The sequence below is a fragment of the Oncorhynchus masou genome, chromosome 23 (assembly GCF_036934945.1).
Source record: "Oncorhynchus masou masou isolate Uvic2021 chromosome 23, UVic_Omas_1.1, whole genome shotgun sequence".
In the NCBI taxonomy this organism is placed as follows: domain Eukaryota; kingdom Metazoa; phylum Chordata; class Actinopteri; order Salmoniformes; family Salmonidae; genus Oncorhynchus; species Oncorhynchus masou.
In genome coordinates this window covers 13895719-13913190 of record NC_088234.1, presented here as the reverse complement: position 1 = coordinate 13913190, position 17472 = coordinate 13895719, and the positions used below count along the sequence as shown (strand labels likewise).

The window sequence follows — 17472 nt, the reverse complement described above, 5'->3', positions numbered from 1 at the left end:
AAAAACCAAATTGTGTTTTGATATGGCAAACTTACCAGCATCTCTCACTGATCTTGCATAGCTGTGTAGAAGAAAAACAAGAGGTAGATTAAATGTGGTTTCCTGTTTGTATTAGATATACTGTCTGGGATCTATCTATATGCTATGTGAAGAATATGAAAATAAAATATCAGCAGAGATTTAAGAAGTAAATTAAATTAATTATAGACCGTTTAGCTGACAACATCACAAAAACGCCGCAAAAAAAATAGCAGCAGGGATTTTTGTCTATACCGTACGAGTGGATGACGTATCATTTCATTTCATTCATTAATTATAACTGACAATGTCACAAAAAACGTTGCAGACGATTCAATGGGGAAGAAGTCCATGTGTTGCTATGATTCTGGATGGTCAGATAGCTAGCAACAATGACACGATGCTGCCATGGCGGGAATCGTAGGTGGGTCGTTTCTGCTACTTTTATTTTGGTCTTGATACCATATGTCTTGTTTTGAGTTGCTTTGACTGATGTCATGTCTCTGCTAATATGGATAAAAAAGATTTGGCTAGCTAGCTAGCTAAACAATAATTGTTCATGAAGTTGCTTTACAATCATTCGGAACAATTACTTGAAAGGATACCATTTCAGAGCCACATCTGTTTAACCCAGCTCCATCAGAAGATTACAAATACACACATCATCCCTGATAGCGACAAATGTGAGTTCATTAACACTGTCTTTACAATAGTGTGTGTCAAGTATGGCAAATGCAACAAAACCAATTATTCTGTAAAGCTTGATTGGTAAAATACTCTAAACACCTTACAATATCTGATACCTGTAATTCATACTTTACAGTAGAATATTATTATACAATTATAATCAAACATTTCAAATTGACCAAACTCATTTGATTACTCAACCAATCAAGTCCAATGAATTCAACAAGCCAATCACAGATTGTGAGTAAAATTGAAGCTCAATATTAATATCTCAGTCTCTGTAACTCACCCTTCTTCTGTGGTGGCCACGGCACTGTACCCACATATCCACAGCAGGACACAAATGCCTTTTAATTTGCCCATGGCTAACTTAAGAGTTAGCGGGCTAGCCATTCAGTTAGCAGGGAATGAGGACAATGAGAGGGATCAGGGCAATGAGAGGGACCCGTGCTTTTATAGGTGGGATGAAAGTGTAGAACAAGATAGGAGGAGGGAGGGAAAGAAGGGTGAAGGGAGTGGAGTGTATTATAAATGCTTTTACCCTATCACTAGCCTACGTCTCAAAATGTGTATGATCTTGCGTTGCACATTGCAAAACCACCAATTCATTGAGTGAATAAGTAACAGTGAGTGATATGGCGTGGGTGTGTTCAGTTTGTGAGTTTTTGTCTGACGCCAGTGTACAGTTACAATGGGTGGAGATGCTTCGTAAAGTTCTGCATCTGTTTTAAAATGCGTTGCATGACAGTTTTAAGGCCTAAGTTTAATTAGGACAAAACCACACCAGTATTAGTAGTGGTGGAAAAAATACTCTAGTCATACTTGAGTAAAAGTAACTATACCTTAATAGAAAATGACTCTATGACTGAGTAAAAGGGAAAATCACCCAGTAAAATACTACTTGAGGAAAAGTCTAAAAGTATCTGATTTTAAATATACTTAAGTACAGTGGTGGAAAAAGTACTCAAAGTCATACTTGAGTAAAAGTAAAAGCTATACATCAAATTCCTTCTATTAAGCAAACCAGACGGCACAATTCTTTCTTGTTTTTTTAATTTACAGACAGACAGGGCAACACTCTCACACTCAGACATAATTTACAAATGCAGTATTTGTGTTTAGTGAGTCCACCAGATCAGAAGCGGTAGGGATGACAATGCGTTATATTGATAGGTGTGTGAATTGGACCATATTCATGTCCTGCCTGAGCATTCGAAATGTAGCGAGTACTTTTAGGTGTCAGGGAGTAAAAAGTACATATCTTCTTTAGGAATGTACCGCAAAAAAACAACTTAAATAGTACTTCAAAGTATTTTTACTTAAGACTTTACACTACTGAGTATTGGACACAATGATTATTGGCTGGTCGAGACCCAGATTTTACATCTCTGTGCTTTATAATTAGGCTGGGATTGACAGTCACACTCTGCTTTAACTTTGTCTACAGGTCATTATGGTCTCGACCTCTTATCAAATGCGTCTCAAACCAGATAGACAATCTCAATGACAGCCACCCTAAGAACCCAAATCGGATTTTGTTTCTATATATCTGATATATTTTTTTCTGACTGTCCACCCTCAGTTTGACAGATTTGTGATTTTTATTATTCGTGAATAACATAGCCTTAACAGTACAAATCTGTTGTCAAGTCAACAACATCCTGCCAGTCAGTCAGATGGCTGCTGCCAGCTGCTGTGCTTTCTTTCAGACATGTGATTGGAACATTTATATTGCCTATTGGGTGGTTTCCAAAACAAATAAACAAAACAAACAAACAAACAAACAATCTAATCAATGTAACAAGATTCCAGGAGTACTGCCAGAGAGGTTCAGCCCTGTTCCCACTCTCTGACAAGTTCCCGACCGCTAGTTTTGTAAATGAAGCACCAATGATAAGGGTTTTTATAGGAGGTTGTAAAGAGGTGCTGTCCATGCTGCTATCAATCTCTCTCTATCCATCTTTCTCTCTTTATACATCCCTCTTTCTTTCTCTCGCTCTTCCTTGGAACCCCATCATGCGATCAGTCACCTATCAGTCTCTCTCTCTCTCTCTATCAGTCACCTTTCACTCGGCCCACATTTCCATCCTATGTGCAGAACTACTGCATATTCCCTCACGGTGTACTTTTTAGAACCATTGAACTATTTGGAACCATTCACCCAGACCTAGACCTCAACTGGCGTTGTGTATAAAGGGTGTGACTATTGAACAGGTTAAAGAAGCTGAACTAATAGGAGTTACATTGGATGGTCAGTAATCATGTTCAAGTCGTATGGACAAAATAGTTGTGAAGATGGGGAGAGGTATGTCTGTTATAAAAATATGCTGTGACACAAAAATCAACTGTACTAGTTACATGTACATGTTCGTCATTTATCCAGAACCAGCGTCATCTTATCCAGAACCAGCCATTAGGGTTGCACCTAGTCGGCTCGGGATGTTGTTCAGGCTTTTTTCTTGTCCCATCTTGATTACAGTAATATGGTCAGGTGCAGCAAAGAAAGACCTAGAAAAGCTGCAGCTGCCTCATAACAAAGCAGAACGCCCTGCCCTGAGCTACAAACACAGAACGAACATCAACAACATGATAGTCTTTCATGGTTGAGGGTTGAGGAGAAATTGACTACTTCTCTTCTCGTCTTAGTTCTGCGCTGAAAATGACTAACCACGTGTATAATCTATTTGCATACACTTCAAACAGACATACATACCTCACCAGACACGCCACTATACCTCACGGTAACCAAACCAAAAACAGATTTAATGTGTCGCTCAGTTATGTATGGAGCGATGTCATCGTGGAATGCTCTGTCACTAGAGGTTACTCAGTTATGTATAGAGCCATGTCATCGTGGAATGCTCTGTCACTAGAGGTTACTCAGTTATGTATGGAGCCATATCATTGTGGAATGCTCTGTCACTAGAGGTTACTCAGTTATGTATGGAGCCATATCATCGTGGAATGCTCTGTCACTAGAGGTTACTCAGTTATGTATGGAGCCATATCATCGTGGAATGCTCTGTCACTAGAGGTTACTCAGTTATGTATGGAGCCATATCATCGTGGAATGCTCTGTCACTAGAGGTTACTCAGTTATGTATGGAGCCATATCATCATGGAATGCTCTGCCACTAGAGGTTACTCAGTTATGTATGGAGCCATATCATCGTGGAATGCTCTGTCACTAGAGGTTACTCAGTTATGTATGGAGCCATATCATCGTGGAATGCTCTGTCACTAGAGGTTACTCAGTTATGTATGGAGCCATATCATCGTGGAATGCTCTGCCACTAGAGGTTACTCAGTTATGTAAAGAGCCATATCATCATGGAATGCTCTGTCACTAGAGGTTACTCAGTTATGTATAGAGCCATATCATCGTGGAATGCTCTGCCACTAGAGGTTACTCAGTTATGTATGGAGCCATATCATCATGGAATGCTCTGTCACTAGAGGTTACTCAGTTATGTATGGAGCCATATCATCGTGGAATGCTCTGTCACTAGAGGTTACTCAGTTATGTATGGAGCCATATCATTGTGGAATTCTCTGCCACTAGAGGTTACTCAGTTATGTATGGAGCCATATCATCGTGGAATGCTCTGTCACTAGAGGTTACTCAGTTATGTATGGAGCCATATCATCGTGGAATGCTCTGTCACTAGAGGTTACTCAGTTATGTATGGAGCCATATCATCGTGGAATGCTCTGTCACTAGAGGTTACTCAGTTATGTATGGAGCCATATCATCGTGGAATGCTCTGTCACTAGAGGTTACTCAGTTATGTATGGAGCCATATCATCATGGAATGCTCTGTCACTAGAGGTTACTCAGTTATGTATGGAGCCATATCATCGTGGAATGCTCTGCCACTAGAGGTTACTCAGTTATGTATGGAGCCATATCATCGTGGAATGCTCTGTCACTAGAGGTTACTCAGTTATGTATGGAGCCATATCATCGTGGAATGCTCTGTCACTAGAGGTTACTCAGTTATGTATGGAGCCATATCATCGTGGAATGCTCTGTCACTAGAGGTTACTCAGTTATGTATGGAGCCATATCATCGTGGAATGCTCTGTCACTAGAGGTTACTCAGTTATGTATGGAGCCATATCATCATGGAATGCTCTGTCACTAGAGGTTACTCAGTTATGTATGGAGCCATATCATCATGGAATGCTCTGTCACTAGAGGTTACTCAGTTATGTATGGAGCCATATCATCATGGAATGCTCTGTCACTAGAGGTTACTCAGTTATGTATGGAGCCATATCATCGTGGAATGCTCTGTCACTAGAGGTTACTCAGTTATGTATGGAGCCATATCATCGTGGAATGCTCTGTCACTAGAGGTTACTCAGGTTTAACTTGAAAAAACATATAAAAAACCATATTGCATCACAGTGCCTCTCCTCTTTCTAAAGCTCTTATTTAACTGTTCTCTATGTAACAATATGAAAACAGTATATGAATAGTGTGTAAATAGTATTTTTGTTGTCTCTTTATGTCTTTCCTAAATATAACTATTTAATTTTAATGTAATGTCTTATGGTGTCTATTACTGGATATTTTGCCTTTTTGTACATATTTATGTTTCGTCACCATCTGAACACATAATAGTCCGCTTGGATTGGCCAACCAAGAGGTCAAGAGAGACCAAGGTAAGGTTGCTGTCTCCATGGGAACATGTATATTCAACACCTAGGCATATACGCTGATTTCTAACATAAATGCACATCAGAAATTCAGGTTACAGATCATGTGCCTGGAATGATCAAAATGTCCCTTTTGTAGTTGAACAGCTATTTGAATAAATACTGTACAAAAATCTTCAACACTATACATTTTACAAAGCAAACAAATTCATCTTATAATTATTGAACAACATTGTTATAGCTGTCATCCTAACTGAAATTATGACAAAGTTATGACATAGTTGGTCTTTGGTAACGTTTTTGTGACTGAAATCAAAACCTTGAAATAACCTTTGATCTTCACTCTCCTGTCAGTACAGTGATTGGACTCACACACACACACAGTGAGTCATACAGTATAGAGCTATCCTGTTAATCTATAATCCAATTAGCATCCACACCCATTCCATCAGTTAGAGTATACACACACATACCTATAGAGAACTCTGTAAAGCTAGCATGTGTTTTAACACAAACCCACACTAAAGGGAAATTATGTAATTACATAGTGCCGGAAGACATGAGTGAACAGGGCCTCCACAGTCTGTAGGGCCGTAGGGAGACCGGGCAAAGGGAGGAGATGGCAGGACTTAGAAAACCGTTCCACAACGACCAGTATCGTGGTGTTGCCCTGTGAGGAAGTCCACCGACAGGTGCAACCATGGCCGTTGTGGAACGGGAAGGGGTTGTAATTTCCCTCTGGGCAGGTGCCTGGGAGCCTTGCACTGGGCGCACACCAAGCAGGAGGAAACATAATCCCTCACGTCCTTGGCCAAGGTGGGCCACCAGCACTTCCCACTAAGGCAACGCACCATCAGACCGATGCCAGGGTGACCAGAGGAGGGTGACGTGTGGGCCCAATAGATCAAACGGTCGCAGACAGCAGACGGAACATACAGGCGCCCAGCTGGACACTGGGGAGGAGTGGGCTCTGCACGTGACGCCCGCTCAATGTCCGCGTCCAGCTCCCACACCACCGGTGCCACCAGGCAAGAGGCCGGAAGTAGGGGAGTGTGATCCATGGACCGCTCCTCTGTGTCATATATCCGGGATAGTGCGTCTGCCTTAGCGTTCTGGGAACCTGGTCTGTAGGATAGGGTGAAAACAAAACGGCTAAAGAACGTAGCCCACCTTGCCTGGCGAGGGTTCAGTCTCCTCGCCGCCAGAGATTGTGAAACATGGAAACCATGTGTTTGATGCATTTGATACCGTTCCACTTTTCCGCTTCAGCCATTACCACAAGCCCGTCCTCTCCAATTAAGGTGCCACCAACCTCCTGTGGACCACATCGGGCTCCACTATCAGCTAAAAACAAGAAAAAGCGTCTCCAGATCACCAACACTGGACCATTGAAGAGTGGAAAAACATTGCTGGTCTGGCAAATCCTGGTTCCTGTTGCGTCATACTGAGTCAGGATTTGGCGTAAGAAGCATTAGTCCATGGACTCATCCTATCCTGCCTTCCACGCCCCAAATAATTCAGGCTGTTCTGGAGGCAAACAGGGGTCCCAGTGCTAGATGGGTGTACCTAATAAAATGGCCACTGAGTGTATATTTCTACACTATGAAGTTGGAATAATACTGTGAAGATGTGAAAGTGATGCTAATGCCCTAGTGTTAGAGCTATTTTGAAAGGCTGTCTGAAATGTTTGCCTGTTTTGGCCTGACTGGTGACATCAATTAGTTAAGGTCACTACAATATGTAATAACATTGTACCATGGTAACAGACAGAAACTGTCAAATGTCACTCTTTATGGCCACTTTTAAACACCTGACATATCTGCACATTTACGTTAGTCACCAGAAGCTGAAGAACAAATGCACATCCAGGTACTTTTTTTTTGCAGGTGCTGTAGTTCTCTGTGAACTCTTGAAAAATAAAAAGGAAAACGCTGCACGCTCCCAGGTGATCTTATCGACACAACGTTTCCATCCTTAGGTCTTCACCAGATATCACCTGGGAGCGTGAACAGCAGTGTTTTAACCACACTCTCGTCTTCGCAACACAGGAAAACACTGTTTATGGATGTAAAGCCAAATAGCACCCTATTCGCTTTATGGTGCACTACATTTGACCAGTACTGCTACCCAAATAGCCCCCTATTATCTTTGTTGAAGGTCGTTGTTGATGTGGTGCAGTGATCTTTGTACAGGTAGATACTCCAGCTCTATGAAATTGGAACTAGAGACTGGGTGTGGTTTGGTTAGGTAATGCATGTGGGACAGTAAAGGTGATGGCAGATAGGACACAAGGTATATTTATTAATAACTTGAATTAACCAAAAGTACATGAGGCCAGGTGTTGTGACATTTGTAACATGGCTGTGTGTGTTTATAGCCACGAGACGAAGCGAAACCAGTCTGTCAAAGTTTCTAGCTCATGTCTAAATTCACAAACTAAATACATACTGCAATTCCAACCAAAAAACATCTTAGCTTTGATTTTAAGACTTAAAATACAACGACTTAGGTCCTCCCGGGTGGCGCAGTGGTTAAGGGCGCTGTACAGCAGCGCCAGCTGTGCCATCAGAGACCCTGGGTTCGCGCCCAGGCTCCGTCGTAACCGGCCGCGACCGGGAGACCGGGAGGTCCATCAGGCAACGCACAATCGGGAGGGATGTCCTTGTCTCATCGCGCACCAGTGACTCCTGTGGCGCGAGGAGTCAGGTACATGGTGTTTCCTCTTGGTGCGGCTGGCTTCCGGGTTGGATGTGCGCCGTGTTAAGAAGCAGTGCGGCTGATTGGGTTGTGTATCACATGACTTTCAACCTTCGTCTCTCCCGAGCCCGTACAGGAGTTGTAGCGATGAGACAAGATAGTAGCTACTACAACAATTGGATACCACGAAATTGGCTAGTAGTAATTGTAGCAATAGTAGTAGTAATTGTAGCAATAGTAGTAGTAAAAGTTGTAGTAGTACTAATAATAATAGTAATAATAAGTAGTGTCGTGTCTTTACTATCATTAACTGAAGACTTAGTTTTTATCAAAGATTCTCTGTAATTAACTAATCAGGCAAATGTCGGGGAACCAAGGAAAATATTCAGATTACAAAGTTATAATTTTCCTAATATAACTCTTCAGATATTTTTGTATCTGATCAATTAGTCTTTGAATTAATGAATTATAATTTACCTTAGTCTCATACCAAACGTTGTAAATTCTTGGTTATCTGAACAAACCCAGTTTTCCCTATGAGTCATCCATACATCAATTGTCTTAAATAATTTATTTACTAACTAAGTAATTCACAGAAATGCATAAACAAACAGTAGATAGTTACAAGGAAATGACAACGGGGTTTCCCAAGTGGGATAAACCGGCATCGCGGCTTGGTGTACAAAAGGGAAGTAGGGGTCGAATGAGATAAGACACAGTTGATAATTATAACAATTGAAATACTAATCCTTTGCACATGAATGCTCACTCATTCGGGAACAATTGCAATCAATATATATATTTATGCTCAGTGTGTCATCGGGGTCTCTGTTGAAAAGTTTGTTTCTATTGGACAGTTTGTCCGCCCTCTCTGTTGTGGTTAGAATGGATAGTTCAGAGTGACATTCATTCATGTTGTTATGGATAGATGTTTCAGCGGTTGTCGGTCTTTGCGTTCAATGATACCGAATTCCTAGCTGCAGACTAGTAATTAATATCAAAGACTTGTTCTTATTCTGTCGGTATCGATAGTCTAAGAGTTTAACCATGTGGTATGGTTAAAAGATTCAGCCATCTACTCAAACCTTGGCCCTCTCGTTATCAAGGTAAGCTGGTCTACAACCTTTGTCCTCTCGTAATTGAGGGAAACATGGTCTGTTGAGAAATTCTCAAAGTGGGGGTTTTATTCGGGAGAGCAGAAAAAGGCTGTCCGAACTGGGCTCATGGGCAGTCCTCAGATTTAGTTAAACTCAAAGGGGTATTGGAGTTTCCTTCATTAACCTGTTGAGTGTAGGGTGCAGTATTTTGATGTTTGGATGAACAACGCACCCAAAATAGAAGCTAGAATATGCATATAACTGTCAGATTAGGATAGAAAACACTAAAGTTTCCAAAACTGTCAAAATATTGTCTGTGAGAATAACATAACTGATATTGTAGGCGAAAACCTGAGGAAAATCCAACTTGGAAGTGCCTCTTATTTTGAAAGCTCCCTGTTCCATTGCATGCCTTCCCTCCATTTAAAAGGATATCAACCAGATTCATTTCTCTATGGCTTCCACATGGTGTGAACAGTCTTCAGACATAGTTTCAGCCTTTTATTCTGAAAAATGAGCGAGAACGATCACATCGCGTCAGTGGGTGGCTGGGTGCCAGCAGAGTTTTGCATGCACAACAGCTTGGAGCAGACATTTTCTCTCTCTCTCCTATTGAAAAAGATATGGTCCGGTTGAAATATTATCATTTATTTATTGTAAAAACAACCTGAGGATTGATTATAAAAATCGTTTGACATGTTTCTACGAACTTTACGGATACTATTTGGAATTTTCGTCTGCCCGAAAATGTGCTGAAAACCGTGCACGGGTAGACCTGGCCCCATTCTGAGGGTTCTTTACAGGCCGGTGGCGAACTGGTACACGACAGAAACGGTGACGAGATCCAACCTACATTGAATTCTTAGCTGCAAGATAAGGTCCGTAATCTGTATTCATTAGTTTGGGGTTAAATTCTAAACGTACTAAAAATTTACTTAGAATGGACTGGATTAAATTCCTATAAAGCATTGGTCAAGATAAATGTGAGGGAGAATTGTAACTGTAAAACAACAGTAAGTAAGATTTGTATCGGGTATACCGTCCATATAATCTAATGTTTAAATACAAAAGTATCTATGTTAGTGTTGGCGGCACTGGGTAACAGATCGGGGAAACAAGGGGACGGGTCCGAAATAATTAATGGTAGTTAAGGCCATTACCAAAAGAAACTACCTGGTATCGAGATAGTCAAAGACTGTTAAAAGTATACAGCGGAGGATGAACTTGTTGAGTATTGGTGTAGAGATACATTAAGATAATTAACAGATAGAAATTCCGCTAGGATTGAACTTGTTGAGTATTGGTGTAGAGATACATTAAGATAATTAACAGATAGAAATTCCGCTAGGATTGAACTTGTTGAGTATTGGTGTAGAGATACATTAACTTATTGGTGACGGGGCAGTATTTTCATGTCTGGATGAAATGCATGCCCAAATTCAACTGCCTACTACTCATCCCCAGAAGATAAGATATTCATATTATTAGTATATTTGGATAGAAAACACTTTGAATCAAGTCTGTGAGTATAACAGAACTTATGTAGAAGGCGAAACCCCGAGGTCAAACCATTCAGATTTTTGTTTTTGAGGTCACTCTCTTTTCAATGGGGTTTCATTGGGAATCCAGATTTCTAAGGGACCTTCTTGCAGTTCCTACCGCTTCCACTGGATGTCACCAGTCTTTAGAAATTGGTTTCGTTTTTCCTTTGTGTAATGAAGAAGTACGACCATCTTGAACGAGGGTCACTTGAAGTGTACTGTTAGATAGAGGTGCGTGACCAGAAAGGTAGCGTCAGTTTGTTTTCTTCCTGTATTGAACACAGATCATCCCGTCTTCAATTTTATCGATTATTTACTTTAAAAAAAAAAGAAAGTTGTTTTACAAAAGTAGTTTGAAATGTTTTGGAAGAGTTGACAGGTAACCTTTGAGATACTTTGTAGTCACGTTGTGCAAGTTGGAACCGGTGTTTTTCTGGATCAAATGCGCCAAATAAATGGACATTTTGGACATATAATCGACGGAATGAATCAAACAAAAGGACCATTTGTGATGTTTATGGGACATATTGGAGTGCCAACAAAAGAAGCTCGTCAAAGGTAAGGCATGATTTGCACTAGCGTCCCACATATCCCAGAGAGGTTAAAATAATTAACAGATAGAAATCCCCCTAGGGTTGAACTTGTTATGTATTTGTGTAGAGATACATTAAAATAGTTAACAGATAGAAATCCAATTAAAAAGGGTTTAGGATTATTCTAATAACGCAGGTAGGTAAATAACAACCATATAACCCTATACCGTATTGGAGAAATTTCTAAAAACCAATAGAGGATACTATGGGTGGCAGATCCTCAAAGGAGGTCCTGGGATTAACCGGGGATGAGAGATATATGGAGTCAAAGGACAAAATAAATGTATATTATGGTCCAAAATGGAGAAAGAAGTATGAATTTGATGGACGTTTTGATGTAGAAAAATGAGAATGAATGATAAAGCAGATACACAAGACGTGTGTAAAGTATCAAGGGAAACAGCAGGTTGAGGGTTAGATACAGCCAGGGTGTGGCTGTCTGAAGCCCGGCAAAGAAGGCAAGTGTAGAGAAAGAGAGACAGTTTCAAGAAGGATATCAGCAGGGGGAAAATGATGTGCGTGTGAGACCTAATAACTTATCAAAAGTCACAATAGTAAGTATTCCTAAATTCTGAGAAGGAGATAGAGAGTGACAAAGTTAGAAAAGAAAGAACGGAAAGGAGATCAGTATCTAATAGTAACTATCGGGGTAATTGTAGATAAGCATAAAGGAGGCTTTAAGGGGAAGGGACCTAAAAGAGAATGGAAAAAATGGACAGGATCAGACAATAGAAAGTGTTTCAACTGCGATAAGACAGAACATCTCGCCCGGTAGTGTAAGGCTCCCTGTAAACATTGTGACCGAGTAGGACACTACCACCAAAACTGCAAACATAAGGGGAAGGACAGGCGCGACAATCGGGAGAGAAAGAGAGAGAGACAGAGACAATGAGAGCGAGAGTAATGAGAATCATCGCCCGGAGAAATGCTTGGACCTTTAAATTCGGGCTATTTTCTGGGAATTGTCTCGGAAGTACATGCCTGATTTTACGACTACAGACAATTATAGAAAGCTTTGGTGGTTCAGTGGTCTCGCCTGCCATGTGGGAGGTCCGGGTTCATTTCCCAGCCTATGCACCTATTGACTAAAATCCACGTTTCTGATTGTAATTCAACTATTGGTATGTTTTGCCTGGAAAGACACGGTCGCCAGTGTTTGTTTAAGATAAAAACTGAATGTTTTAATAGCTTGTTAAGTTTAAATTGAAAGACTAATTCATTCAAAATAATAGCGAGGCGATTTCAATGTAATACGTTGTCTGTTGCCTAAATGGTCTGCTGAAATAACATATTGAGAATGGAGTTGTATTTAAATAACAATCAAAGACGAGACAGTTACCTAAATCTAATGCATTCTAATAATAAGCTGATAGGTAATTGCGATAGAGTTGTGCCCACCGAAATATGTTGTTTAGTCTAAAAGGGTTGACTGATGTATTTTATAAATTTGGCGATTTACATGTTATTTTTAAAGCCTGGACATGTAGAATCTTGAATACAAGTCATGCGTCAGTGTATTGCACAATATTTTTTCCAACGCAGGAGCTCATGCTATTGAGAATGTAGCTATTGGGCTTCCTATCAAGCACTTTGAGAGCCTGTTTGCACAGACTGAATGGGTTTTAATGTTGTAAACTGGTCAGGTAGTATGCTAAGTGGGGGAGTATCATAGATTTGAAGTACAGTTTTTTACTTCTGTAGTCAAACAATTTCATATGTTTTGGAAATTAGCTAGGTTGAATTTGGTTATTTGAGTTACCTTTTTCATTTGCTTTTTAAAAGAGAGGTTGGAATCAAGTATGATGCCGTGGTACTTAAAATTGGATACCACCTGGAGCTCTTCCACTGATACATAGACATTTGTCTCAGGGGCATCAGTTGTTCTCTCTCTCCTTGGAATGTTTCCTGGCGATATAATCTTGGGTGCGTGAGATAAAAACAACCAAATTGAAAAGGCCTGGAAATGTTTTGTTTGTTTTTAACCTAGGGTTTGCAAATACCCACACACAACAAAAAGTGTATAACTATTTGTTGATATTTTAAAAATACTATGTTTTGGATTGGTGTGTTCTATTTCCTTTGGGTTTGGTGAGATTTCCATTTGTCTTAGTGCCACGATATCTTAAAGGGGCACGCACACACATGACATTTTAGAAGTTTTATTTTCTGAGTTCTAATTTAAAAAGTGAATTATTTTGATAAAGGAACGTTCTGGGAACCTGGGATACAACATGTAGAAAATGTTAGACGTTTTTTCTTTAATTTGTCTAATATAGTAAGAAACACTTCTTTGAAGGGTTTGTATGACCTATGACCTCTATCATGACTTTCCATTGTGGTTTGATCAGCATCATGGGAAAGCCATTGGGATAATGAATTGAAGGTGATTTGTAATACTGATGACTATTTTGGCTTAAGTAATGTTTAGTAACCTAGCTAAGTTTTATTTTCCCTTAGCTGTTGTTGTATGCAGATTATATTTTTGTGAGAAGAGTAACACAACAAGGCTGTGAAATTGATATAATAGTATTATTATAGGTTGTTGTTGAATAAGGTTATAAAATTAGCAAGAATAAGTTTTAATTATGGTAGACTTGGGTTAAGTATTTAACCTCTAGTGACTCCCCATCCCGCATGAGGGAGCGTAATCATCGACTGACACTAATTAGCATAACGCAACGGACATAAATATTCCTAGAAAATATTCCTATTCATGAAAATCACAAGTGAAATATATTGAGACAGCTTAGCCTTTTGTTAATCACCCTGTCATCTCAGATTTTCACAATATGCTTTACAGCCAAAGCTAGACAAGCATTTGTGTAAGTTTATGGGCATTTTGTCCAGCTAGCAGCAGGTAACTTGGTCACGGAAATCAGAAAAGCAATCAAATTAAATCGTTTACCTTTGATGAGCTTCGGATGTTTTCACTCACGAGACTCCCAGTTAGATAGCAAATGTACCTTTTTTCCAAAAATATTATTTTTGTAGGCGAAATAGCTCCGTTTGTTCTTCACGTTTGGCTGAGAAATCGTCCGGAAATTGCAGTCACGAAAACGCTGAAAAATATTCAAAATGAACTCCATAATATTGACAGAAACATGGCAAACGTTGTTTATACTCAATCCTTAAGGTGTTTTCAAATATCTATTCGATAATATATCCATCGGGACAATTAGTTTTTCAGTAGGACCGATTGGAGTAATGGCTACCTCTGTATTTTACGCGAGAATCTCTCTGGGAGCATCAGGTGACCACTTGCGCAATGTAGCCGCCTACGGGTATTCTTCAACATAAATGCGTAAAACTACGTCACAATGCTGTAGACACCTTCGGGAATACGGAAAAAGAGTAATCTGGTTGATAGCCCATTCACTGCTCAATAGGGACACATTGGAACGCAGCGCTTTCAAAACATGAGGCACTTCTGGATTGGATTTTTCTCAGGCTTTCGCCTGCAACATCAGTTCTGTTATACTCACAGACAATATTTTTACAGTTTTGGAAACTTTAGAGTGTTTTCTATCCTAAGCTGTCAATTATATGCATATTCTAGCATCTTGTCCTGACAAAATATCCTGTTTACTACGGGAATGTTTTTTTTTCCAAAAATGAAAATACTGCCCCCTAGTCACAAAAGGTTTTAAGGAAAGAAATTCTACAAATGAACTTTTAACAAGGCACACTTATTAATTGAAATGCCTTCCAGGTGACTACCTCATGAAGCTAGTTGAGAGAATCCCAAGAGTGTGCAAAGCTGTCATCAAGCCAAAGGGTGGCTATTTCGAAGAATCTGAAATATAAAACAAATTTGGATCTGTTTAACAGTTTTTTGGTTACTACATGATTCCATGTGTTATTTCATAGTTTTGATGTCTTCACTATTATTCTAAAATGTAAAAATTTTTACAAATAAAGAAAAACCCTTGAATGAATAGGTGTGTCCAAACTTTTGATTTGTACTGTAAGTATTCAGACCCTTTACTCAGGTTCAAGTCCGGGCTCTGGCTCGGCCACTCAAGAACATTCAGAGACATGTCCTGCATTGTCTTGGCTGTGTGCTTAGGGTCGTTGTCCTATTGGAAGGTGAACCATCGCCCCAGTCTGAGGTCCTGAGCGGTCTGGAGCAGGTTTTCATCAAGGATCTCTATGCACTTTGCTCGGTTCATCTTTCCCTCAATCCTGACTAGTCTCCCAGTGCCTGAAATACATCCCCACAGCATGATGCTGCCTCCACCGTGCTTCACCGTAGGAATGGTGCCAGGTTTCATCCAGACATGACGCTTGGCATTCAGGGCAAAGAGTTAAATCATGGTTTCATCAGACCAGAGAATCTTGTTTCACATTGTCTAAGAGTCATTTAGGTGCCTTTGCGCAAATTCCAAGCGGGCTGTTATGTGACTTTTACTGAGGAGTGGCTTCTGTCTGGCCACTCTACCATAATTGCCTGATTGGTGAAGTGCTGCAGAGATGGTGGTCCTTCTGGAAGGTTCTCTCATCTACACAGAGGAACTGGAGCTCTGTCAGAGTGACAATTGGGTTCTTGGTCACCACCCTGACCAAGGCCCTTCTCCCCAGATTGCTCAGTTTGGCCAGGCGGCCAGCTCTAGGAAGTCTTGGTGGTACCAAACTTCTTCCATTTAAGAATGACGGAGGCCACTGTGTTCTTGCGGACCTTTAATGCAGCAGAAATGTTTTTGTACCCTTCCACAGATTTGTGCCTCGACACAAACCTGTCACAGAGCTCTACAAACAATTCGCTAAAATGTCTAAAAACCTGTTTTTGCTTTGTCATTATAGAGTATCGTGATGTCATTTTGGGGTATTGCGTGTAGATTGATGAGATTTTTTAAATATTTTTTAAATCCATTTTATAATAAGGCTGTAACGTAACAAAATGTGGAAAAAGGGAAGGGGTCTGAATACTTTCTGAATGCACTGTACACATCAGTGGTTACATCTAACCACTGATCTAAGGTTTTGCACTTCTTCCCCCACATTGCTACGGTTAGAGAGAGGAAGGCTAAAACTGATCTATGCCTAAGGGCCTAACAGGGCAGTTTCTACCCGGAGCGTCCATCCACCTCCTCCCTGTGGATCCTGAATGGCAACCCGTGTCCTGGGATGATGACATCAGAGGTGCGTAGCGCCTCCTGTCGGCTGGCCTCCTGAACGGCAGGATTCTCACTCAGTTCTCTCCAACTGTCGTCATCAGTGCAACGCTCAAATAGGTCCCCGGCAACAAGCACCGTGCCCATTGTGGTTCCCTTCACAAGAAGGCTCACATCACGCCCTGTGTGGCCTGGAGTGGGTACTATTGATACCTGGTGGAGAAATTAAGGTATTGCAATGAGGTTCAGAGTACTGTGGTAGGCAGTACCTATTGTAACATGATAATGATGCACTGTAAAGTGCTGGTGAATATGAATGGAAAATCATTGAATATGGCTGTTACACACACACACACACACACACACTTGAATATGATTACACTGAGTTGGGTTGAACAAAGGAAGAGTTTCAGACTCACATGTTCATCAATAGGATAGGGTTGCCCCTCAGACAGCTGGTTCGGAAGGTACCTATCCCCCTCACTGATGTCACACCCCACAACTATTGTTGCCCCTGGAAACAGCCCCAGATTACCAACATGGTCCGAGTGGCCATGTGTCCCCACCACCAAGCTGATATCAGCCGGGTCTAATCGCTTATCCTTCAGCCGTTTCACTAGAAAGTCCCGGTCCCACGGTCCTCCGGTGTCTACTAGAATAGTTCTAGGTCCCGTTAGAAGAGTGATAGTCCCGTCTGCTCGAAAAGAACCGTCCTGTTCGGACAGACAATAGCCTACTTTGAGCACCGAGATGGAGTAGGGTTGTCCCACAATCTCGAGTTCTGTGTCTGATAACTCGCTTCTTCTAAACTCACTACTGTTACATGCATAATTTGTTTCAGTCGCTTCCATCTCTGCTCAATAATAGATGTTTGCTAGCTACAGAATCCGTTTTTTATCGATTAACTACAAGTATCAATACATGTAACTAACAACCACACACGTTGTTGACAGCTCGTACCAGTTCTACGGTATGGCAAGAAGAACAAGTGTAATATTGTCGTTTGGAAAAATGTTCAGCTGTCACAGCAAAGTGCTTTGTCGCCATCTGTTGGACGGCAGCGTCT

At 40.7% G+C, this 17472-nt stretch overlaps 2 protein-coding genes across 2 annotated transcripts in view; both read right to left on the bottom strand.

Annotated features, from left to right (window-relative positions):
- Positions 1 to 1083, bottom strand: part of LOC135511247 (zonadhesin-like) — a 119431-nt gene extending 118348 nt beyond the window's left edge. The window contains 2 exon segments of the mRNA XM_064932872.1: positions 36 to 61; positions 995 to 1083. Coding sequence (XP_064788944.1) covers positions 36 to 61; positions 995 to 1068 — 100 coding nt within the window. The 5' untranslated portion in view covers positions 1069 to 1083.
- Positions 1084 to 7477: 6394 nt separating this feature from the next.
- On the bottom strand, positions 7478 to 17373 carry mblac1 (metallo-beta-lactamase domain containing 1). Its single transcript, XM_064931207.1, has 2 exons — positions 16826 to 17373; positions 7478 to 16619 (listed from the first exon to the last, which is right to left on the bottom strand). Exons 1-2 carry the CDS (start codon positions 17255 to 17257, stop codon positions 16359 to 16361), a joined length of 693 nt encoding a protein of 230 aa, XP_064787279.1. The 5' UTR covers positions 17258 to 17373; the 3' UTR covers positions 7478 to 16358.
- Positions 17374 to 17472: the final 99 nt, after the last annotated feature.

Bases quoted from the DNA above. Each gene is read 5' to 3' on its own strand.
- mblac1 (XM_064931207.1), bottom strand. From the start codon at position 17,257: ATGGAAGCGACTGAAACAAATTATGCATGTAACAGTAGTGAGTTTAGA. The intron at 16,620-16,825 runs GTGAGTCTGAAA...TTTCTCCACCAG, and splicing joins CCTATCCTATTGATGAACAT to GTATCAATAGTACCCACTCC.